The sequence below is a fragment of the Mycteria americana genome, chromosome 3, assembly GCF_035582795.1.
Source record: "Mycteria americana isolate JAX WOST 10 ecotype Jacksonville Zoo and Gardens chromosome 3, USCA_MyAme_1.0, whole genome shotgun sequence".
In the NCBI taxonomy this organism is placed as follows: Eukaryota; Metazoa; Chordata; class Aves; order Ciconiiformes; family Ciconiidae; genus Mycteria; species Mycteria americana.
The window spans coordinates 45,540,186-45,563,907 of NC_134367.1; the positions used below are offsets into that span (position 1 = coordinate 45,540,186).

Sequence of the window (23,722 nt, forward strand, 5' to 3'; positions counted from 1 at the left end):
AATCTCATCCATTGCCAGGTTGTTTGATTTGGTACGCGTAGCAGGAGCAATTGCTTTCTTAGGTTTAAAATACTGTGCTTTAATCCCTCTTCTTCCATGTCTTCTTGCCCCTCCCCTGAATAGGTAGAATTCTTGAATGTTGTTAACCAGGACGAAAAATATGCAAAAGGACGTTACTTTGTAAGTGCCCAGAAATAAAGGGTTAGCGTTAAACCAAATACGTGAATCATTTGAGGAGATTCTTTAGGAAATTATTTTTCCCTGTTGCTTCATTCCCCAAGGATAAGATCAAATAAGCTTCTGAATAACGAAACGTAGAAGAATTTCTCTTCTCTCATAAGAGCTAGTTGGTACAGATAATTTTAGTGCTGTATACAAAGGAGATATCTAATAGTCTTGCTTAAGGAGGATTTGCTACTGAATTATAAAGAAGAAAAAAAGCTTTGAAACCTGATGAGCTAAACAGAAAAAATACAGAGCAAGAAATACTATGAAATTAATGAATTTAAATGTGAGAACTGTAAACCATGTGTTGAAAGTCCAGTATGTGTCGTCAGTGTTATAACCAACATGCACGTTTAATATATGAACAACATAAGCATATACACTTGTGATTTCTGGCTAAGGGTAAAAAGAACACCACTAACATGCTACTATTATTGTAGTCCAAATATAGGTACGTCTTTGAGCAGTGCTGAGACAAGTTCTCTTCTCCTTTCCAGAATAAGTGGTTAAGCCGTAGCCCGATGTTGCAGAGGAGAGTGTATCACTCCATGGCTGCTGTCCAAAGGAAACTTTACGTGTTAGGTGGGAATGATCTGGACTACAACAATGATCGGATCCTGGTTCGGCACATAGACTCCTACAGCATAGATGCTGACCAATGGACGCGTTGCAGCTTCAACATGTTGACAGGCAAGTATTGTACACCAAAAGAGGAAACTCGCTACTATTAGAATAAAACATCAATTCTTTTCCCTTTAGATGCCTTTAGTATGTGGAACTCCATGACTTCCCCTCAATTGCCTCTGATTTGGGGGCCATCGTTGGCCAACGAGACACTTTTGATTACTGTTCTGGCATTCAGTGTTCTACAAAACATTTGTCTTAGGATGTCGTAGGATAAATTTTTAAGAAGGTGCACATAAATGTAATTTAATTAAGCAATCAAAAATTCTTTGTCATAGTATTACCAATACTTATTTTTGATTCTCTAAAGGCTTGCCTGCACTGATAGATTTAGCGTCCCTGTTTGAGTGTTCAACAGGCAGATCCATCTCTACCATGTGTTGTTTTGTAGTGCTTCCTGCTGGCATTACAGAGCATTGAACTCCATTAACCATCACTTATTTCTAAGCAATATCTTCTTCATAAATTACCCGAAAGGAGGTGTCTTTGTTGGAATTCTGTCAAGTCAGGGACAACTTGAGTATCTTGGTTAGCTACGGAACTGCAAAGTTCCTCTTGACCATCATTAGGAGGAACTGTTACAGTAGCAACTTGAAAAGCACTGCAACTCGCTGTCCCTGCCACCCAGTCCACCAAATTTCACTGCCACTTAATACGATTCCCAGATGTACTCCTCCCTCGAATCCCTGGGAGAGACAGGTGCATGACACGTTCTCAGAGGAGCACCACCAGCAGCTTTGCAGAAGAGGATGCATTTCCAGGACAGCATTAATGTTGAGGCCGTTCTCTTGCGCAGCAGGCTTGGAGCTCAATTAGTAACAGTATTGGTGGCCAAAAAGTTTCAGCATAGACTGCTATCGGAGTCCTAGAACTGAGCCTACCTCACTTTTCATCCTTTTCCATTTGGTGTTGCATTCATTTCTGAGATCTACCACTGAAAAGGATACAAAGGAGGTAGGAGCTTAACTAGAAGCTCAGGATAGTTAGAAACACCATGTCAGAGAAATGAATGTCTGACAAATAAGACAGTCACCTTATGTCATTTTCCTTCTGGTAGGTTTAAAAGCTGCTCTATGGCAACTTTGTTCTTTAAGATATTGCATTGGGTTTCTTAATCTCTGGGATCTAGAGAAGGGTTGCTTGGTTTCTGAGCCAGGTCATCGGAGTACTTCATGGGCATTGAGGAGAGAGGCATGGATTAAAAAGGAAGAGTAACAGACTGTCAAACAGAACTAGTTTTTCATATCCCTTTTGCTCTCTATTTAATTATTTTATTTTATCATCTGGAGGAATTGAGAGCCTTTGGGAAGGACATAATCTGATTTGCAACTGCAAAAGCACTGGCACTGCAGGCACCCCTGTTCTGGAGCTGACCCTATGCCACTAAATGCTGTGAGATAGTAACCTCCCCTCAGATATGACCTGGTGGGTTGTTTCCACAACCTGCACCTTGAGAAACCATCTAAGCCTTTCTTTGCGTTTCTGCAACTGGTGGTAAATGTGCCTGTTGCACTGTGTAGGGCAGATTTTTTTAAGGCTGTATTTATCCTTCAAAACTTCCAAACTTGTTCAGGAGACTGTTGCTATCAGAATGAGCTTGCCCAGCAGTTTCTGCGATGTTCACCATACCTGTACCTGGAGGAACAGGGGGATGAACACATCTGGGCAGAACGGGAGCGCGTTCGGCTCTCTCGGCCTCCGTGTCTGTCTGGATGTGCATGTGTGATAGTAGCTGAGAGGCAGGTGGGGAGCTTGCCTATCACCTATGAAATAACAGGCGTACAAAAACCTGTGCTATTGAGGAGACAGCAGATGGTCCCCTGCACAGCCTCACGTTATTGCTTGTCTGGGGTATCTCTCCAGAAGGCACCGTGTGGGCTCCTGTGGAGAGCAAAGAACAGCCCACACACTTCACCTTCACTGTTGCATGTTGTGAATTCTGAAACAGTCAAGTTACTGCCAGGTGCATTTTCATCGTATTACAGAACTCCAACATTTGATGTTAAAAGGGTTAATTAAACACTGAAAGTAGCTTCTATTTCCTTTTTTGCTTTAGGTCAAAATGAGTCTGGAGTTGCCGTCCACAATGGTAGAATATATTTAGTTGGCGGCTATTCGATTTGGACAAATGAGCCTTTGGCATGTATCCAGGTGAGTGATTTAGGTTTCTTTTAAAGTCTTTTCCAATAATTTTACAAGGATACGTTTTGCACAGAGGTTATTCAAAAAGGAAAATGCATGTGAAGTGGAGAGATTAAGGATGTTTCTTATGCAGCCACTGAACCTGCATAAACACTGAGAGGAAATACCGTGGATATTAAAAATATTTCCAGATGAGCCATTAGATCCAATTATTCTAAGATATTCTAGTAAAACAGGGTTGAGGAGTCTGTCCTTTGGCAAGGTTTGGGTAAAACAGTGGGTATATATTCTCAGGTTACACGATCAAGTTCAAAAGTAAAAGGGTTGCAGAAATGGATGATGGGGCATGGGCTAACAATTTTTCAGCCCATCTTGTGATTATTTTTTTTTTTTGTTCTCTCCAAGTTGTCTTTCTGAAGAGCAGCCAGAGTTAACGAGTTGTTCTTTGACTAAGTTCAGTCAGCCTGCAACCTGCCCTAGCGCTTACTGCTTCAAAGCTTGAACGGGGGGTTTTTTGATCCCTGCTGTAGGCACTAGGCTGTTCAACAAACTCTTCTGCTCTCTCATCTTGTATAAGAGCAGCTTACCTGCAGATCCATGGCTTTCAGATATTGCTGTACAGAAATTAGGAATTCTTATCTTTCTGCATTTTTCTGAGTGAAGCAAATCTGCATCACAGCCATCACTTTGTGACCAGCTGGGCAGTTAGAGACAGAAACTCTTGTTTACATCTCAGTTTCTGCACTTTTGCTGATAAACAACATTTTCATTAGCTTCCAACTAAGGATTTGAGGATTTAACCTCTAAACTGTCCCATAAGGCTAGAAGTTAGACTTAGCATAAGAAGGGAAGAAGGGTACATATTACACGTCGAGCTGCTGGTCTTATAATGAACACTTGTTACCATGAGTTTGTAAAGAACAGGTCATGCAAGATAAGGAGTTAAAACCATGTTCTGGTCACAGTATAATTTTGTTTTACTAAATTGTCAGATACCGTACCTAACAATTTTTATTGGAAAAATTCATTCAAACTGGCTTCACTAGCTGACATACAGTGCTTCAGAGGGACTAATAGAACAATATCAAGGCAGTGGCTGTACTCCACCAACACGCTCATTTCTAAGCAGCAGGTACTTTGCAGTATTGCACCTGGGTTTAAATACTGCTTAGTGACAAATGAAATGATCCTGGGATCTTGCTTTCTTAAATGGACATTTGTCCACATCCCCAAACTGGTTGGGAACTGGCAGCCTGCCCAAGACAGTCCCCACATTAAAGGGAAAAGAAGTATAACGAGCGCTTTGGCAGAGCTGTGTGTGCTGCCCCTTCTCAGTTGTTGGCAGTGTGCCTGCCTTTAACCAGTAAAACTAGCCCTTTTATCTTCAAATTCAGCAAATTTGAGGTTGCTTTCTCCTTTGGAAGAAAAAAAACCCACTTTTTCCATATATCTTCATTTTCTTTAAGTCATTCATTTATTTGGCCTTTCCAACTCCGACAGAGCTCCCTTGCTCCCTGTATACCACCAAGCTGACAAGTGATGCGTACGTTGCGGTAACAGTAGCACTTCTGTGCAGAGTACCCTGCTTGCGTGGTTGCACGTTCTGCTGCCAGGAAGCAGGATTCAATGTCGCTGTCTGCTACTGAGTGCCTGAGCTGGGATAAGATTTGGGTGATGAGGATAGCAATAAATCACCAGATCCATAAATAGAACGTAAAAGTGATCTGCAATTACCTTTCTGTTGGGATTGATAGTACATATATGCAGTGTGTGCCAGCAAATTTGTTTCTTCTTTCTTCTGCGATCCCTGAAGTATTTTGTACACTTTGACCTGCAGGTGCTGGATGTTAGCAAGGAAGGGAAGGAAGAAGTGTTCTACGGGCCTACGCTCCCCTTCGCTTCCAATGGAATAGCAGCATGCTTTCTTCCAGCTCCTTATTTCACGTGCCCCAACCTTCAGACTCTGCAAGTGCCTCACCACAGGATCGGCACAATGTGAGACACGGAACGTGCACTTCATAAAATCGGACGTGGAGGGAGAAAAAAAATCAAACCCTGTGTATGGAAGGGTTTCTCTGGATCAGTGAAAAGAATCAATCCACACGGGCTGCTGCTTTACCTGCACACATTTGTCTTAAAGTCGGATCACAGTAGGCAGGAAGGAAGCTACAAAAACTGTCTGCAGTTTCTCTCCTCTGCCTCAGATGTAGAAGCATACATGTGAGAGCGTTTGGCATTTCTGCTGGTGACTACTTGCTACCTGTCTCTACTTCATTTCCTTATGCAACTTCGTAAGGCATTGTGAATGCTCTCAGCTCCTCCTGGGCTGCTCTTTGGAGTCTGCACGTTCAGTTGTTCACCAATGGCACTTTCAAAGCTGTGTTTATGTTGACAAAGATGATATAATACTATGGTACTTATGCAACTTACTTGATACCTTTGGCAAAAAGAATAACAAATGTGTTGACTTCCAATTCCAAACTCCATCGTTTACAGTTTCTCATTTAATAATACTTCATTTGGAATGTAAATACTGCAAAGCAGATTAAAACAAAAATATAAAACAAACAAGCCCTATAGTATAGGAGGAACAGATAAAAATTGTCTCAGCTGAAAGACAGGCACCGAAGCGTCGTGGTTAAACCCAAGTCTGAACTGAATGTGTTTGTCTGGGAATCTAAAGATCATTTGGGATGTCATTTACCAAGGTCTACTATCAAATACATGTTACCTTCTGTCATATGATCGGTTCCTCCTGACAGCTGTAGTCTTTTAATGGTGGAGAACAGCCTCTTTACTGTATAATTAAAATGTGCCATTTACTTAATATTTTTAATATCCAGTTTGCAAGGGGTCACCACATTTACAATTATCAGCGCACAGTCTCATTTTGTCCAACATACGGTCCCACAAATCACTGGTCTCCGGAGGCTAAACAGGTGTAGAACAATGTCAACATTTATTTATTTATTCTTTCAGTTTATATAGTGTGTCTCCATTCCGTACTCCAGGCATATGCCAGTTCACAATAAATACTCTAACCTGTTATATTTTGGCTTTGCTTGGCTACTGCAGCCCCTGTCTCTTACTTCTGTCTTTTATTTACATATCTAACAACAACTTCAATGTCTGTAAATATTAACCAAGCATGTAATTAAATCTTTCTCTATTTATGATTTACGGGTACTCTGCACTTCTCTGCTTTACCTACTGATCTGTTCCCTGCCCCCGTGCTATCTGAGCAGACCTATGAAATTCCTGCTGACACTCATGCAAATGCCACGTGCAGATTATGCCGCAGCAATAGCCTGCGCTCGCTGGACAGGAACAGGCTTGACTCCGTCCAGTGAGCAGTGTTTCCAAATCAAATGCATCTTTTAACTTTGAAAGGTCTGGTTAGTGATACAGGGGGGTGAACTTTATCGCCATTTCCGTCTCCAGCTGGGCAGCGTGCTCACGGAACATCACCTTTCCTTTTCCAGTCATTTTCAAGTTAGAAAGTTTTGTGGGTTTTTTTGCTGAGCTTTCTCGCTCTCGTTGCACAGAGCAGAGCTGTGGCTGCCCAGTCTTTGCCTGGCACGCTAACTTGAGTGCTGACAGCGTCTGCCTCTGCACACGAGCAAGCCGACATCCAGGCAGTACTTTTCTCTAACTGCATGGGAGCTGTATAGGCTGTGCAGCAGGATTTTCTTTTTTTTGTTTTAATTCCTTTGATCTCCTGGAAATCGGCATGCAAGGGCCAGCTCTCCTAACAGGCCATTTACACTTTAAAAATCTGACTGCTGCCCTGCGTGAGCTGCAGGGCCTGACCCTGGCAAGTATTCGAAATTCTACTTACGTGTGACTTGCAGGGACACAAACGTTACATGTCTTGTTTTCAAGAGGAGGGTGGCTAAATAATCGCAACGTGTGTGTAGAGATCTGTGGGGCTTTGAGCCTCATCCTGGAGGTGCCACACCAGGTGAGTGATCAGCTTTCGCTCCGGGTGTAGGACTGACGTATACTTGCAATTTCCCAGGTGGTGGGAGAATTAATTTTTTAGCCTTTGTAAAGCCCAGTGCGCTTCCAGACAATGGTACAAAGTATGTTTTGTATGTCTCAACTTAGTTTTGAGGCTTTTATTCCTAGGCCTCATAGCTTACCACAGCTGTAGCTATGAAATCATTTCTGAACTGCTCCTTCTGGAGAGCGAGGGATTACGATGGATCAGGCCGGCTTGCTGGGGCAGCAAGCTGCGCCAGAGGCCCGGGTTTGAGAAGCGGAGGGGGGCAGCTTCCTTATGAAAGCAACATGTGCCTCTTGGTTCAAGGGCCCAAAGGCAGGAGTGTATGGCTAGAAAGTTCTTTATCATGTTTGTTCTGCCCTTTCGACGCTTTCACTGTTCCGGTTGTTACCACCAATTGTCTGTGCTGGTGAATAGCAGTTTTAAACAGCTGTGCAGTTGCATTAAATTAGTGAAGGGTACCACAGCCACAGAGCCTCCGGACAACACATATGCTCCTATTAGTGTCAGGATTCTGCTCTGGCTCTTAATCATCAGGCTCCAGTGATTACAGAGAAGTCTTTCATGGCAACCTCTTAGCACCTAAGTTTTTGTGCCACACTTTCCTGTCTGGGTCTTTTTGCTTTTGTTGCAGGACCTACAGGACAGATGGGCGTGCTTTGCTGCACCTGAAGTCAGAAAATGCCACATAGCCCTTGCCAGGTGAGCAAAAACGGGTTATTTATTGCCAGGTAAGAAAAGACAGCAGTGCCGATGCAAGAGCAGGCAGAGAGGACGCCGGTGCCAGCAGCGGCTCTGCTCTGGCTGAAGGGTCTCTACTAAGGAGGAGCAGGGGGTGGGAGAGCAAGACTGGCTGTAGCCGTGCAGGAGTCCTGCCGGCAAAGGCTGCCCAGCGAGCTGAAGCTTCTGAATCAGCATGTCCTTGCTCTGCCATTTTTCCATTTAGTGTCCCTGCCTTCTGAAACCGCACCACTTGCAGGCTCCTGTGTGCGAGCTCCAGATCTGCCTCTGCTGTTCCAAATTTTGTACCATTTTTGGCAAACATAAACCTCTGAACCCAACCTTTGCCCCTACCCAGCCTACCAGTTTTGGTACGTACCTCTGAAATGCAGTTTAGCTCACTTTTCCCACAGCGCCTTAAAGCTGTCCATAATGAGAATATTTCCACGCTGATGGTTCTGTTACTAGAGTCAGATCAGCACAGTGTGAGAGCAGCTGCCCACGCAAGTCACTCGGGTTCCCAGCTGGGAGTGTGCAAGGTAATGGCGCAGGCTGCAACCAGCAAGAACTCACGAGCGCTTCAGGAAAGAGGTCTCCTTACAAGTGACTAACGCAGCAGCAGTTATTAACTGCCCAGTTCTGTGCATTTCCTTAGATTTACAGATTAAAGCTACTCGTGTGCAGCTAGGCTTTTGGGCCACAAGGGCTTGAGAGCTGTACTGAAGAGCCTTGGCACTTTTATGCCTGTCCTGTGATCTTCTTTGGGCCATTCCCATAAAGATTAATATTTCATCCTTTATATAGCATACTTCACTTTTGAGTCCCGAGATACGTTATCAGCTCCTTTTAGCTATAAATAACCACAATGGCCATCAGCTGCTTTGTGTTTTTTATCCAAAAAAGATGCTATTTCCAGAAGCAGCAGCACCAACAGCCCTTTGGTCTCTATGGAGCATTTCACACCCAAGCACTGACCAAAGAAATCCTTATATTTTAGGAGCCAGCGTGCAGCAAATCTGCTTCTGTGCACTAGTGTTCCTTCCCTTTCTAGTTGTGGCTTGTGGTTTTCTTCTTAACTTAGCAGCTTTCAGGGAACATACCTGACTCTCAGAATAGTTCAAACTTCTGTAACTCTTTTTCTTCCAAGTTTTGCCTTCCCCGGTTACCCTCCCCCAAACCTGTACAGACATTTAGTACATCAGTTGCAGAATCATGGAGAAATAGATAATTGAATATTCACACATGCAGAAACAACACAGGCAGAATGTGGAACAATGTGGAAACAAGCGCGAAAAGAGGCGGCATCTGTTTATTGAAAATTAGAATGTAGAATAAATTAAGAGGGCAAGGTTAAAACACTTCATCTGCAGGCAGAGTTTGTAGGGGAGGAAGACTTTGCAGGAAGTTTAGCACATAGACTATATAAAGGGCTTATACAGTTTTATTTTTGCAAAACAGGCTGGTTTGTTTTTTTTTTTTTGAAGGACACATTTTAAAGGGGAAAAAAAGTGTCCACATCGAGAATGGTTTTCCAGTAGAGATGATTATATATAGTTGTTTCACAGTAATGCCAGAATTAAAACACTTGTTAACTCTTACTGTGGGTAGATTAGGCTATGTTGCAATGCTTCAAGTACTGAAGAACAGAGTATTTTCAGCAATGCCCTCAATTCATGTGAGTGATTTGCTAATTTTTCCACCAGTGCCAATACAGGTCATGTTGGCCATTTCTAAAATGAATAATGAATTTAGCAAGCTTGAATTTTTAATACCAGTTTGGGTGACATTCTACAGGGAGGAGAGTAGATCCAAGATAGTGTTTGATGGACTGAAAAATGCAGTGAATTTGGTTGTGACATGGAATTACCCTGCTGGCATTTCCCAAGGCCTGCAAAGACACCATAACTATGAATACAGGATCTGAGTTTTATAACTGTTTTTTTTTGTTTTGTTTTATGCATACCCTCACATTTTGTACATTAAACCTACAAAAGGTTTACCATTTTAAAGCTGCTCAAGTAGACAAAAGCCATATTCTAGTCATTCATCATAAAACAAGCTTAATTATGCTAGGACATATTGACACTGCATCAGATTTTTAATCTTCAACATAATTTTATAACCATTGCTAACAGATGGGCTGATTACACTGAATTTTAGTTTTAAGTAATAGTTAAAAATGATAAAATATGATTAAACTGAAAATACCCATGCATACATAATTTTCAGAAGCTACTGAAAGAAGGAAAACCAGAGCGTGATAAAACCTCTTTTTTGTTTCCTGAGGGAAATACATTGCATTTAGGGGGACAGATATCAAAGTTCCGTAAATGACTCTGTAAGTAGTGTATGCTATTGGCAGCTCCTCTTCTGTGCAGTTACCACAGATATGCAGAACCTTATTCTTACCATAGTTCTGCTGCTCTATTCCAGCATAAAAGGTGTAAATTTTTCTATTTCAGAAGCTGTTTTATTGAAACAAGTGCCTCCCCCCCACTATTTTTTGGTCATTGAAAATGAAAGCAAGGAGTAATTTAAATTACCATGTTCCTGCTCTTTAACAAATGGGAAATTCTGATAAAATAGAGGGAGAGCTTTGTGGGGCTAATGGAAGTTGCATGTGAATTTTGAACAGAAGGTGTCTTCAGTTATCATTTTAAGGTTACTGAAGGAAAGATAAGCCAGACTTCCCTCTCCCTGCCATAGTTCATGATGTGCTGGACATGTGTTTCGTATCACAAGGATGATAATGGGTCAGAGGTGATCAGTATCCTGAATTCTGGCATAGGGACAATATAAAAATGACATATTTTCTATTCAGCTCTCAATTCTATATATTGCAAAAAGAAAAGGGCATCGTAGTCCTCTACCCACTTATATCCTGAGACAGTCCTCTGGCCAACGAGATCAGCACAGAAAATCCTCACAAGGTTCACGCCTGCTGTACTTCAAACAGGTCTCCCGTCAGCATTATTAGTGTTTCTAAATGGAAGGAGATATTGGGCATGGACCATGCAAGAGGCTTGGGGAAAGAAAAAGCTTACTCAGATTTAATATTTTGTTATAACTCCATTGACTTACTTATGGTGATCCTGTAGTGAGAGTAATTAATGTTCAAAATAGCTTAACATCACCAACTTTTCATATATAGAACGGGAGCAGGACTCAGCCCAGGTATGTATGTTGAAGTTTCTCTGAATTTCATTAGGAACTTTTTTCAGGCTACAACCTTTTTTCAGGCTCTTTTCACCCTCAATTATGGAAGCTACAAGTGCAGTAAATGTCCACCTTTGCAAGCAATGTTATTTTTAAACACACTGTGAGAGCCCTTACCTTCCAAGAAGTACAATGCTGCCCTATGCTACAAAAATGCAGGCCAAAGGAGGATCCTGTAAAAGGCAAAATCAGGCTATTACTTTACGGTGACGTTCAGACCCAAACTGGAGCAAAACAAAGCTGTCTGGAGCAGGCATGTGTGTGTTAGTGCAGTCAACACACTCACCCGCAGCGTGGCTTTGGCACATCAGATCTGACCTGACTTTTAACTCAGACCACTGCTGTGCCTCTGTAGCGTGTTGTCTTGCACCCAACAGTGGTTTGCCTTTCAGCCCTCTGTTAATATCAAATGCTCCTGCGAGACAACAGGCTGACAGTCAGCATCGCCTTCTACAGCAGCATGTGCGGGCAGGTGCTGGCTGAAAAGAAGGCAATGAAGGAAGGACCCAGGTAGGGCTCTTAGCAGGGCTGTTGCTCCAAGCCTGTGAGAGGACGCAAAAGCCTGAATGAGCTGGGTAGAAGAAGCAGAACTGCACTGGTGTCTGTCTGTCCACCTACCAGTGGTATTGGTACCAGCGCATTGCTTGCAAGAGTCACTGACCCCTAACAAATCCACAATGCTCAGGTCGTTTGCGGCAAGCACCTACTTTAAGGTCTGGCATGCCCCTGGAACCATGGCCCCCACCAGCGACCTGATTCACACAGCTGCTGCTGTCAGGGGTCGGTAACACCCAAATGGCAGTTTCTGTTGTCTTCTCTGCAGTCAGTGACAGAGCTCCTGTGAATTACCGGTCTTTATTATATATGGAGTAAGGCTTGGTACGTATCGCTAGGAAGGTGAACTTTGGACGTACTTTTCTTCATCTGCTGGAAATCACCTTGGAGTTGAGGCATGACCCTTTTCCTGTAATCAACAATCTTGTCACAGACTCACAGAAGCCTTGCTTAATAGCTTTCCTGTGATACTCACTTGGGACACAGTGGCAAATGGGCATCTGATCTATATTGCTTAGTGGAAAGCAGATCCTCCTGCAAATGGATCAGCAGAGAAAGACATCTGCCCAGCACTCGTGGCAGCTTCGGCTAATTCATTGCCCATTACTCCTGAGAAACAAAGCCTCCGAAAACTGTAAGGCAGGGCAAGGCAGTGATACATCTTCACCCTGTGGTCTGCAGAGGATTTCTGTTCTGATGCTCCCTGGATTTCTCCCAGTCTTGACAACAGATGTCTGAAATTGCCTGTCCCAACACCCACAATGCAAAAAGACTGTGATCTCTCAGTGCGCCTCTGGGGTTGGGATACGACTGACTAGTAATACCAGAAGGGTCTACCGATTCCAGTTCAGATTTAAAACGCTTATGAAGCACCCATACACGCTGGCAGGAAAACTGCTCAGAAGCAAGAGGTATACCTAAGTTTAACATTAGGAGTTGCTGAGGTGCTCAAAATTATTCTTAGCTGCTCTCCAAAGTCACTGCACACTTAAGTATCTGCTGACTAAACCCTACGGCAATGTTTTCAGCTGCCGCAGAGCCAAGCTGCATGCTACCAGGCTATTGATCCCTGGCAGAGCTAACAGCTGAGCTGCTTCTGCTTTCACACTTTTCCTACTCTGCATACAGGGTCCAATACAGATGCCTCGGCACCCACCCACCGATTTCAGCTTTGCACAAATGACTATGGGGATGAGTCTTTGGTGGAGAGAGAAGAGGAAAGCAGGCTTTGCAGGGGATGAGTTCCCTTCTTCTGACAGAGGTTAAGGATACCACTCATCAGTAGGTAGAAATCTTATTTTCAGATCCCCTCTTTACCTGATTTACAGCAAGGTTCTATCCTGTTGTTTGTTAAGCAAAGTAAAGAGGCAGACTTCGCATCTTATGCAGATGAACTGCTCATCCAGTCTCAAAGCTTTCCAGGATCTGCTCTTTAGCTTAAGCAGTTCTCCATGCATTGTGTAAGGAAGTTAGACATTTGTACTGTTTTTAAACCAAACTGTTCATATGTAAAATAATATAGAAAGGTTTAATTTAAATAACATTCAGTGTCCTAAGTAGCCTTTATATAGACAGCATCTAATATGACATAATACATAATTTCTTTTAGTTCATGGTGGTTTTCAGTCTTTACTTTTTCTATGTTTACTTAAATTCAGCACTTTCTTCTTTTCTCCTAACTGATTTTGGACTGTTGTTTTGGTGTATACTTAGTAAGTCAGCCCAGACTAACACTCTGCAAGCCTTCATCTCATTAATATTATCAGAACTGTCAGTCACATCTGCAAATGTCCATACCAAATAATTAGACCAAACCAGATTGCCCATTTGGCAGTGGTTGATGAATACGATGCAAAATGCTTTATTTCTGTTCGCATTAACTTTTTGACAGAGAAGAATGATAATTTCCAAACTGTTTAAATTGGTTTCTCATGCACCAGGAGCTGTTACACATTTACATAAAGCTCTGTTGCTTTTTCAGAAAATTCCAACCACTACAGATAGTATTAAATATGTCTTTAACAATCTATTAAACACATCATTAAATGTTTTGTTATGATGTCTGCTCTATCCTTTAAAAGTCAAAGGTTTTACTTCCAGGAAGTAATACTACAGTCAGACATCTGTTCTATAATCTACTGTGTGGTAGGACTCAAATTTCGTAAGACATCTCTATTAATCTCTCTTGGAGAGTTGTTTTTATTTATTTATTTTTTTATTTTTTTTAAAAAGCTTTTTAGAAGCACAATCCTCTTGAGATGAATAAAACTCCTCCCAGGTACAGAAGCTTACAAGAAGCTAAAATGCAAGTTCAATAAGCCACTTTCATAATGAAAAGAACCTCCATGTTCTGCACTATTAAGTAGCCTAAAGAGGCTTTTAGTTACTGCATTATCTGAAGTAACGACAGCTGATTTAGGCAAAAAGATTATCTAGTTTGACTTGATAAGATTACTGTAACGAAAGAGAAGCTGCTCTGAACAAGATTTCAGGGATTTTTGTGGAGCTGTTAGACACAAAAATAATCTTTCCTTCCCATTAATATTGTAAAGTTAAAATCTGAGTAACTTTAAAAGTAAGCAGCCTGTTCTCCAGTGTTGCCATTAGGGGCAAACTTACCACTCCCAAAGTCCAGTAAGTAGTTGCAGAAATACAGGTTATTGAGGGAAGCGAAAAGTGTGAATACCACAGGCATTAATGAAAGTTTCCTGAGAACTTTAGGAAAAAAAATATATAGAAAAAGTTACAGAGCTAGACCTGTCCTGGAAAGACCCCCAAAATAATCTATAACTCAGCAAAATATTTGAAAGATCCAACATTCCAGGCAAACAGGAATAATTACTAGCCTATGATCATATGGAATAAATTCCCCAAATAAGTATTTTCTTTAGAAGTCTGTTGTCTCTTCTTTTTTTCTCACACCATTTACAGCTAGTCTAAGTTAACTGGATAATTAACAGTGTCATGACTAATAAAAAGATCGAGGGATCACTGTAAACTGTGGGTTAAGTTTAAGAACATAGTATTGAAAAGGAAGAGGACAGGAAATCTGAACCTACCTTTTCTCATATTACCCACAAAGACAACAGAAGAGATTTTAGACTGGAATCTGAAAGACTTTAATGTTTTAATACAGGTGTAAGGTTAAGACAGCTATATACATTTTGTGGAACACGTACACAAGCCCTCTTAACAAATGACAGCTTTATCATACTGGCAGAACTGATGAATGCACTGCATTCAAGTTCAGTACTAGAGATCACAATTTTTCTCATTCTACTAAAATAATAAATTAGAAATTACAAAGTTATGATTTGCTTAAGAACATAATGAGATTTTTCAGAAGTACAGTGTTAAGAGGGTCAGGTCTCATTCAATGTGAATTGAGTTTTGTGAAATTACTTTGATTCTTTGAAATCCTGTCTCATATGTTGCAATACAAGCTCTGCTCATATAGACATTTTAACATGTAATAAATGTGCCATACCTTTCAATTGCCATTCAACAGTATATTGAGAGTTACTCTTCAGATGCATGACAATATTCAAATACCACAGAAATTATTATAATTAATACATAACTTGGGGGGGGGGGGAACCCACAGAATTGATAAATGTATTGCCATTGTAAAGAAAAAGAACTTGGCTAGTGTGTCATAGAGTGCAGTTTTAGGTATCAACAGGGTCGGAACATCCGAGAGGAAAACGATTAATCACCAGCACACTGCTAACCTGTCTCATTTTCCAGTTTTTGTATCTCATTTTGTCCAGCCTCTGCAAGGTAAGATAAGAATCTTTTATAGGCTTCTCTGTTGAAAAAAACAAAAGAAGGTAACACGTTACTTAATCTCACACATCCTAGGAGTAAAAGCACATAATTCCCCAAAACATTGTCTACATATTGGGATATTAAAACACAGTAACTTTCCTTCCACCCCATCCCCCCATCTATTCAACTGCTTTGTTTGCTGTGAATTTTTAGCATGCCCAGGTTGGAAGAAGAATAAGGATTGCATTGTTTACGGCTACAAGTCTACTTGCTTAGTAAACTGCTGTGAAATATAATTTTTTTTTAACTTTAAAACATGGAGTTTCCAAGGCTTGGATGAGATTGGCATTCCAACTTCATCATGCTTGCTATCTGATTTCTGCATAAGAAATCTCTCTGTGACTCGTGCTACAGCACAGTGATGTGAGCTACTGGCACTAGGGAGCAGACTGGCACTGACTGGCACTGCATCATCCTCAGCAAAGGGCAACGACCATTTTAAAATAAGCCTGGAATTCAGAAGGGGACTGTCACTCAAGTGGATCTTCCAGAAGAGTGCAAATGTGTTGACAAGACTTTTCACCTTAAGTTCATTCTAATACCCTCCAATGTAGACAATATAATTATTGTTAAAAGTACTGCCTTTGACACTTAGGTCTATTCTAATGATCTATCTTTTTCATGAAATATTAACGTGAGTAAACAAAACTGCAGTTTTCATACTACTTCCTTGCAATAACAACACTGGACATCACCTCTGTAAGCATCTAATGCAACTTCTGATCTTTGGTTTTTTTATATGTATGGGTTTGCACTTTAATATCTACAGTAATTGCACAGAATATGTTAATATAATGGTATTTAATGGCCAGGACTGAAGGGAGAAAATCAGTTATTAGTGTTCTTACAATAAAATGTTAATGGATCACATTAGACCACTGGGTAATGGAGCACATTCTAAATACAAATCATTAATACAAAACATCAACAGATTTGATGATAACATATACGTTAAGTGATGAGGCTAAAAGAAATATAGCTCTTCAGTAATCTCCAAGCATATATTTCAGGAAGCTCAAACAACCTGCTTTTTTTTCATATTTTGTAGGTAAAGGAATGAATTTTACCTTACCAACAGTATAAAAAAATATGAAAATTGGCTATGAAATACATTATCAAAAGATCAAAAGCAGGCAGTATGAAAATCCTGCATATAATGGTACTTCAGTCTGACCTTGGGTGAATTCCCTTAAATAAAAGCTAATGTATTTGTTGGTAGAGGATAATAAAAAGTGAATAATATAATTACAAATGAGTTAAATATATTTTTCATTAAATGGAAAATTAACACCCTGTGACTAGCCTTTACTGTCTCATGAGTTACATTCTTGCACAACTCTGGGTTTTTTATAGCCCAGGCCCTGCTGATGTGCACCTCAAAACTTCTCCAGCCTGAGGCGTGAGTAGGATCCTACCCTTTGAGTAGTCCCAGTATGTGCATTAATGCAAACACTGAGGCCAGACCCTTGCTCAGACCACACAAGGGTCAAGGGCCAGCCATCCAGTGAGCAGAACTAAGAGGAGGAGCCCTTTTGGCTTGGGTGCCACATCGGACAGAGCTTCCTGGAGTTTTGTAACAGCATTTATTATATAGGTGCTGAGAGTTCACTGCTGCATCTGCACCCAGAGATGCCACCGTCTGTGCAGAGCTGCTCACCTCCTGTGCCACTTCCTTCTAACGCCAGATGGATTCACAAGTCAAATGTTTCTGTCCTAAGTTCTTGGGGGCAAAGGGAGCAACTGTGAGTCTGTGGTGCCTATCAGAGAGAGGAGGCTAGCCTTTTCTGGACACCCACAACTCTCCGATGTTTATATTATGAGAGAACTCTTGAAATTAAGCCATAGGTATTTCTTTTCCAAGCATCTCAGATCGCACCTGATTATACTGTGATTTTAGATATGACCCATAAAGTCCTCTAAAACAGGAACTGACAGGAAAATTCTTTGGGGCAGGAATTCCTCTGTATTCTGGTTTGGAACATATAGTGTAGTGAGCAGAGGCAAGCTTGCTTCGCATAAATTCTACTGGGGTCTGGAGCCCTAGTATCAAAACATCTCTGAAAATATATAGCAAATATAGATGGCTTAAAACCAGGAAGAGGCCTGAGTGAAGGGAGATCTCTGGCTGAACGCACTTAAAAATCACTCATTTTTGAGTCTCTGTGCTGCTGTCTAACATTGCTTTCTTTCAAGAGAATAAACTTCTACTGCTCATTGTCAAAAAACAATATTAAATAAAAATCAAACCTCTGTGCAGCATTTCTTCCAAGACCTTGTTTGTGCTCTGAATCCTTCAGAGACTGTGTGATTGTGGGAATCAGGCTGGTAACTAACGTCTGATCCAAGACAGCCACTGTTTCTAGTATGCTGAAAACCCGGTGATCATACACGGCAGTATACTCCTGGATAAACTGCCTGAGGGGGACACAGAGGCATTTAATGCAAGGTCAAAACTAGATGCAGAGAACATGCCAAGAACAACTGAAGAGTCTAATCAGAACAAGCAATCTGGCTGCATGGCAATTTTCGCATTGTTACACTGAAATACTCTACATGGAATACTTCCTCTAAACAAAGCCATGCTTTTGAAGGCTAATGCTAAAAAAACCCACACGTTTATTTTCAAGCAAATTGTCAGATTCTGCTGCTGTTTCACCAGGGCTAACTTGTTCCAGAGCACCTTACTTTGTAATAGGCCTGAATGCAAAACTAAAACATGTATTTATGATTTAATAAAAAATAATAATAATAATAAAAAAGACCAGCAGAACAAGAGGTCTAGATTCAAGTCTGCAGAAATAATGTTGGCATTTCTTATAAAGCTCCAGTAGATCTTAAGCAGGACAGACCAGTGGATGGAAGTGCACCCATTTGTCTTCCTGATGGTTTGAGGCCTTTAAAGATCACAGATTACATTCGAATCAGAAGTAACACCCTAGGGATGAAACATCCCATGAAAGTGATGTATCACATACAGGGAGACTGGCATGCCCACAAACATCCATTCCTATTCCAGTGAGTCTCTCTGGAGCTTTCATCTAGACATGACCCAATACACCACTGCTTCGGTTTGCAAAATGTCTTCAGGTCTCAGGTTATGCAGCTTTTCTCCTGTACCCATGTGAGAAACAGGATTTATTTTGCAGACATATGGAATAAATATCATTTACATTATAATAATCTATTATTTATTTGTCACAAAATCAAATCACTCAAATCAATTAAAAAAAAAAAGCTAAGCTTGTGCTATGAGGATTTGATCTCCATTATATACACGTCAAATTAGGCACGCACATCTTTCACAGCACCTAACACTGACCATCTGCATTCATGAGGAGTTTTTCCCATTGCAGCAGCAACATACCTCCCTATTACATACCTTTCAAAACAGTACCTAATCCATCAGAAAGGAGGTATGTTTATCTCCTAGTTTTTTGCTCTGGCTTTTTGGCCAAGCTATGTTTAAAACCAGTGCCAAAAGTACCATTATTTGAATACCATAAACAAGTGACAATGCAGTATGTTAAGGATAATTAGTTATTTTAAAAAAACATGTTTGCTGTCAATTGGCTTGCAGTAGCTTCACTGCCAATTGGCATATTTTCTGGTTACCTAAATACAGAAGTCAGCTGGGTGGCACGTTCTCCTCCTGACCCTGCTTGGCAGCCTTCTACCATGTACTGTACGATGTCTGTAGATATTTTTTTAACTGTAAAAAGAAAAAAAAAAATCACAAGATTCACAGAGAGCTCTTGAACTGACCATCTGGAGAATGTCTTTCATGAAGACTACAATTTTTAAATGAGAAAAAAATGGTTTTATCTTACTTTGATGCAAGCGAAATGACTGTGACAGCAGTTAGTTAGATTGGCTATAAAGAACAGAATGAATCACAGATTTATGCAAAAGTCTTATTTTCACCACCATTATACTTTAAACATACAGATTTTTAAGTAGACTATGGTCTCTTTAAGTCAAAGCAGAGAGACACACACTTAGTGGAAATAGAGATTTATTTAAATTTAAGTTCTGTTTGTATTCTTTAATCATTCTTACTTGAATTAAAGAAAAGCAGTCATAGCATTATATCCTGCCCAAAGCTATATAGATCTACTCCTTACTTTCAGTGGCAGGTATTGTTCTGAATTCCACCCTACCTCTTTTTTTAAGGGGAAAGAAAGACTGCAAAACTCCACTATTTTCTTCCCCTTAATTGCTTCCAAATACATATTCAAATTGCAAGATACAGCTCTTCCTTTATAAAGGTGGAACTGGGCTGCAAGGACTTTTCTACCAGGGCGTGGTGGAGCCCTGTCTAGGCAGGCAGTGAGCTGGTGGCCACAGCAGCACAAGACATTCAGCTCATTCTACTCCACAGCACATTGCAAAGTAGGTACTTCCAGCTTCAGGCAGATATGGCTATGATGGCAAAAGAGGGAAGAAAGGTGCGTGATGATTCAGCTAATTTCCTAAACACGTCTTGTCCTCGAAACCTTTATAGACTAGAATCAAAAAGTACTTTATTAGAAAAAGTTCCCAGGAGAAGTCAGAGGTGAATCCCCATTTTGCTTAATGCCTCTACTGGCAGCAAGAAGTGGAAATTTTGAGCTTGTGCACACATGCACATTCATTATACAACTGGGGGGTGAAGAGAGTGCTTCATTTTTTAAGAAGCTAAAAATAAGGAAGTTCTCACTACCAAACAAAGCATGCAAAGAAGAAAGAAAACTCAAAGATGCCTTCAGAGAGCAACATGCTACTTTTAATCTGTTTATAATGCCTCTATGGGGAGAACATACGCTAGTCTTATTTGGTCTCAAACCTTTAGGTGCAAGAAAGCTTCCACGGTTACCAAGTCTGGGAGAAATGAGGTGGGAAGGATGGGGAGAAAGGAAACACTCTTCAGATTCCCGAGAAGTTGATCACTAGTTCATTAGAGAGAGAAACGAGGCAGGACTTCTCTGCTTCTTGGAGACAGAAGTCCAAGACCAGTTAATGAAAAAAGAAAGCTGTCCAGTTTATCTGGCCAAAGTATTTCATTCACCTCATCTAAGAGTCTTAAATATTGGGATGAAAGATGCTCAGCAGTACAAAACTCTTACAGGTGTGCAGAGATGTATTGAAAGCAAACAAGCAGCTCACCTTGTAGCTCATTAACCAACACCACACATTTCAACACAGCTGGGAGAACTAAGTCAGTGTCACATAGTTCAGTGCTCTGGGTTCTCTGAAGTACTTCAAGAATGAAGGCAAGAACTGAGGCCAAGCGAGGAGGTGGAGCATTACCTTTGAACTGCATGTAGTTTTCACTGGGAAGACAAAGTAAACGAGAACAGAGTCTATAATTTGGTTTTTTCCATTCAATGCAAGAACCATACACCTTAAAATAACTTTGTGATATTTCAGCAGGAGGCCTATTACATAGATTTTTATCTTTATCTAGGCTCTATTTGTAGAATAGAATGGCTTCTATTTGTCTTAGTCTTAGAAAAGGCTCCCAAGTTATGAGAGGACAGTGATGCCTTCTGACTCTTCTGTTGAGGGAAGTGAGAAATAGCAGCTATCATAATTATAGTTAAAAAGCCAAGTGTGACTATAAAAGTTAAAATGTAAAGGCAGCTTCATAAAATAACTGAAAAAAAAATGGAGGAATCAAGATTCTAAGACCCTAAACCAACATCCAAAATGCAACTGTTGTTCAATTACTTTATTTAGCTTTATGTGCTTTTGTCAACTCACAATCCAACTTGTTATAACAGCGCTGCTGTTACACCGGTACTGTTATTTTATTTTTGTCAACAGTATGTTGTAACGGGACAGCCAATGTCTACTTTTGCTCTGTCACCATTAACACAATCATGTCCAGTATAAAATTGGTTTCAAAGATAAAAGGTGACCTGTCAATCTGCAACAAGAGCAAATTTTCACATCATGCACGTTGAATGTTCCAATTTGAACGGCTTGATTTGTTATTTTTCAGAAAAAGGATACAAAAATCTGAACTACTGTTAATTTGACATTACAAATTACTTTACTGAAATCTGAAGACCATAAGTTTAAATTGAAGCATTCAAGACAGAAAAGTGCAGGTAAAAAGAACACAGCATTTATTCATCAGTTAGCAAGAGCACTCTCAAAAGCTGCAAAATAACTTTTTAGATACTTACTATTAGGTACCATTAGTGACTCAAAAAAAGGCACGCATGTTTCCTGAGCAATGCATCAATTAAAAACCACCATCCTTGTTAAAAACTTACTAAGGCATGCTTCTACAACTTTCAAATTAAACCTGACTTTCAGAGATCCGAGTATTTCATTGCACAGCTTCAGAGCAGTGGTATAACTTGGCAAATGAAAGTTGTAACGCTTTACTTCTGTATTCCTTGTATCGTGTGGTCTTACTTTAATATTAGCAACTCTGAAATGTTCTATCCCATTAATTTACAATGAGAATTTCACACTAATTTTTTTTTGGGGTGCTCTTCCACTAAAATGGTTCTCTGGCCTGGATAATAGACCCCTGATCATGTGGTCCAATTTCCTCTGTGCAGCAGCAAGATACTCACTAGCTTTCATATGTCAAAATGGCTAGCAAACTCTGTATGTATTTATGTATAGACCTACTGGCTGCCTCCTGATCACCCAACAGTTTGTAAATCAGACTGCTGCTCAGTTCTAAGATATTCTTCCCAGATCAATAAGGAATGTTTCATGTCTTACAAGTCACCAAGTGCCACTATGCTTTCAGAGCTTACTTTCCACTATCAATCTTAAAATTCACACATGCATGCACACATTCACAAATAACTTTAAGATGATAAAGTCTGAGTATTCATATAGTTAAAAACATATCAGAAATAAGACTATGAAATCTTAATTCACTCCTTCAATATGTGACAAAACAGGCTTTACTTACAGGATTGCCTATAATATTTACCTAAGATCAACACCTAAATTCTCTTAATCAACATGTATACACACTCTTTAACACAGAAAAATACAATTACCTTGGATATAAGCAATCACCTTATATTTGAGGGGGTTTAATTCCTCTCCCAACATAGACAAAAAGTACAGATTGTTCCCTGTTCTGCCTTTCAGCAGCAGAGACCCAGCATTTATAGCTGCTGCTGACATCGTGTGAGTAGTGACAGCACAGTGAACAAGTACTCTCTCCTTGCCTCTATGTCTCCCTCTTCCCACACCCCAAATTTTCCATTTCCCCTGGGTAGCTGGCACCCCTGTGTACACCCTGACACTTAGAGCAACAAGGCCTCCCATGCACAGGTAACTGTGCAACTATAAGTGCTACAACTCTGTGACCCTAAATACAGCCTGAGACACACATATACGATGATGTATATTGCAATGTAATTTTTCTAGAAAAGTACTTGCTTTTCATGTGGTCCCATGTGATATTTTTTCTTATAGTCTAGAACTTTTATCCTCAATGACTCTCTCGCTAGTCTCCAGATCTTCCCAATTTTACTCTCCTGATGTATACACACTGTCCTTCCTTTGCTCCCTGCCCAGCAACTTACAGGCTCTTCCCACAGCCAAACTATCAGTTAACTGAGAAGAAAACAGTGGCGTTGCCTTTCTCATTAGCTATTTGTGAAATCTGAATAAGCAATGTTTTTTTACTGCACTGGTCCTTACTTTATGACAAGCAGAGTGGTCTTCCGTAGACGGAGCATCTGAGGGGCTGTAATGGAACTGCATAAAGCAGTCAGCATAGGATGCTGTCTGGCTCCAAGCGCAGTCGGAGAAGAAGGGAGAAATCGTCCAAAATACTGTTGAATAATGTTCCCAAGCAGTTGATTTAAATAGGCACCCTGTGTTTGGGACTGACAACATATAAAGGACAGGCCCTGTAGAAGGAAATTTTAGAAAGTGAGACATTTAATAGATTTTAACAATACTTTTGAAAAAAATCTTTAACAACCATTGGCTAAATACTCACTACACACTGTGTAAACTGCTGCATAAAGAGTAAACTACTGCATTACAAATAAGCATCAGTAATTTGCTGCAGATATCATGGTCTACAAATGAAGACAAAGCCAGGGCAAAGCTTGCAAAGGAGAGAAAAATCTTTTACTAGACTAATTAATATATTGGAAGATAAGCTTCAGGACATGCAAGCTCCCCTTCAAATTTGAAATAAAACCTTGACATTTCAGACCTGAGAAAGTGTTTCTGTGCCCAAGAGCTCCTCATTTCTTTTTCAACTCTGTATGTGGTCTCTCAAAGTATATTAGTCAGGTAAGATTTATAAAGGAAGAGAATGAGAGAGAGAGAATACCTCATATGTTTGTAAAGCACTGTGTGAAATTTTTGTACGAACGA

General features: G+C 40.5%; 2 protein-coding genes across 8 annotated transcripts in view; one reads left to right on the plus strand and one right to left on the minus strand.

Moving 5' to 3' along the window:
• Window positions 1-5,050, plus strand: part of KLHL32 (kelch like family member 32) — a 97,184-nt gene extending 92,134 nt beyond the window's left edge. For 5 of the 7 annotated variants that reach the window (XM_075497312.1, XM_075497316.1, XM_075497313.1 and 2 more), the window contains 3 exons: window positions 723-915; window positions 2,966-3,060; window positions 4,889-5,050. In XM_075497312.1, the coding sequence (XP_075353427.1) occupies window positions 723-915; window positions 2,966-3,060; window positions 4,889-5,050 (450 nt within the window). The remainder of the gene's footprint in view (window positions 1-722; window positions 916-2,965; window positions 3,061-4,888) is intronic. The other 2 variants (XM_075497318.1, XM_075497319.1) reach the window with 1 other exon arrangement.
• A 6,322-nt stretch (window positions 5,051-11,372) lies between these two features.
• MMS22L (MMS22 like, DNA repair protein) overlaps window positions 11,373-23,722 on the minus strand; it is a 103,001-nt gene continuing 90,651 nt past the window's right edge. The window contains exons 21-25 of the mRNA XM_075498413.1: window positions 23,033-23,244; window positions 20,516-20,682; window positions 18,986-19,082; window positions 17,621-17,788; window positions 11,373-15,353 (exon numbers count right to left, since the gene is read on the minus strand). Coding sequence (XP_075354528.1) covers window positions 15,272-15,353; window positions 17,621-17,788; window positions 18,986-19,082; window positions 20,516-20,682; window positions 23,033-23,244 — 726 coding nt within the window. The 3' untranslated portion in view covers window positions 11,373-15,271. The remainder of the gene's footprint in view (window positions 15,354-17,620; window positions 17,789-18,985; window positions 19,083-20,515; window positions 20,683-23,032; window positions 23,245-23,722) is intronic.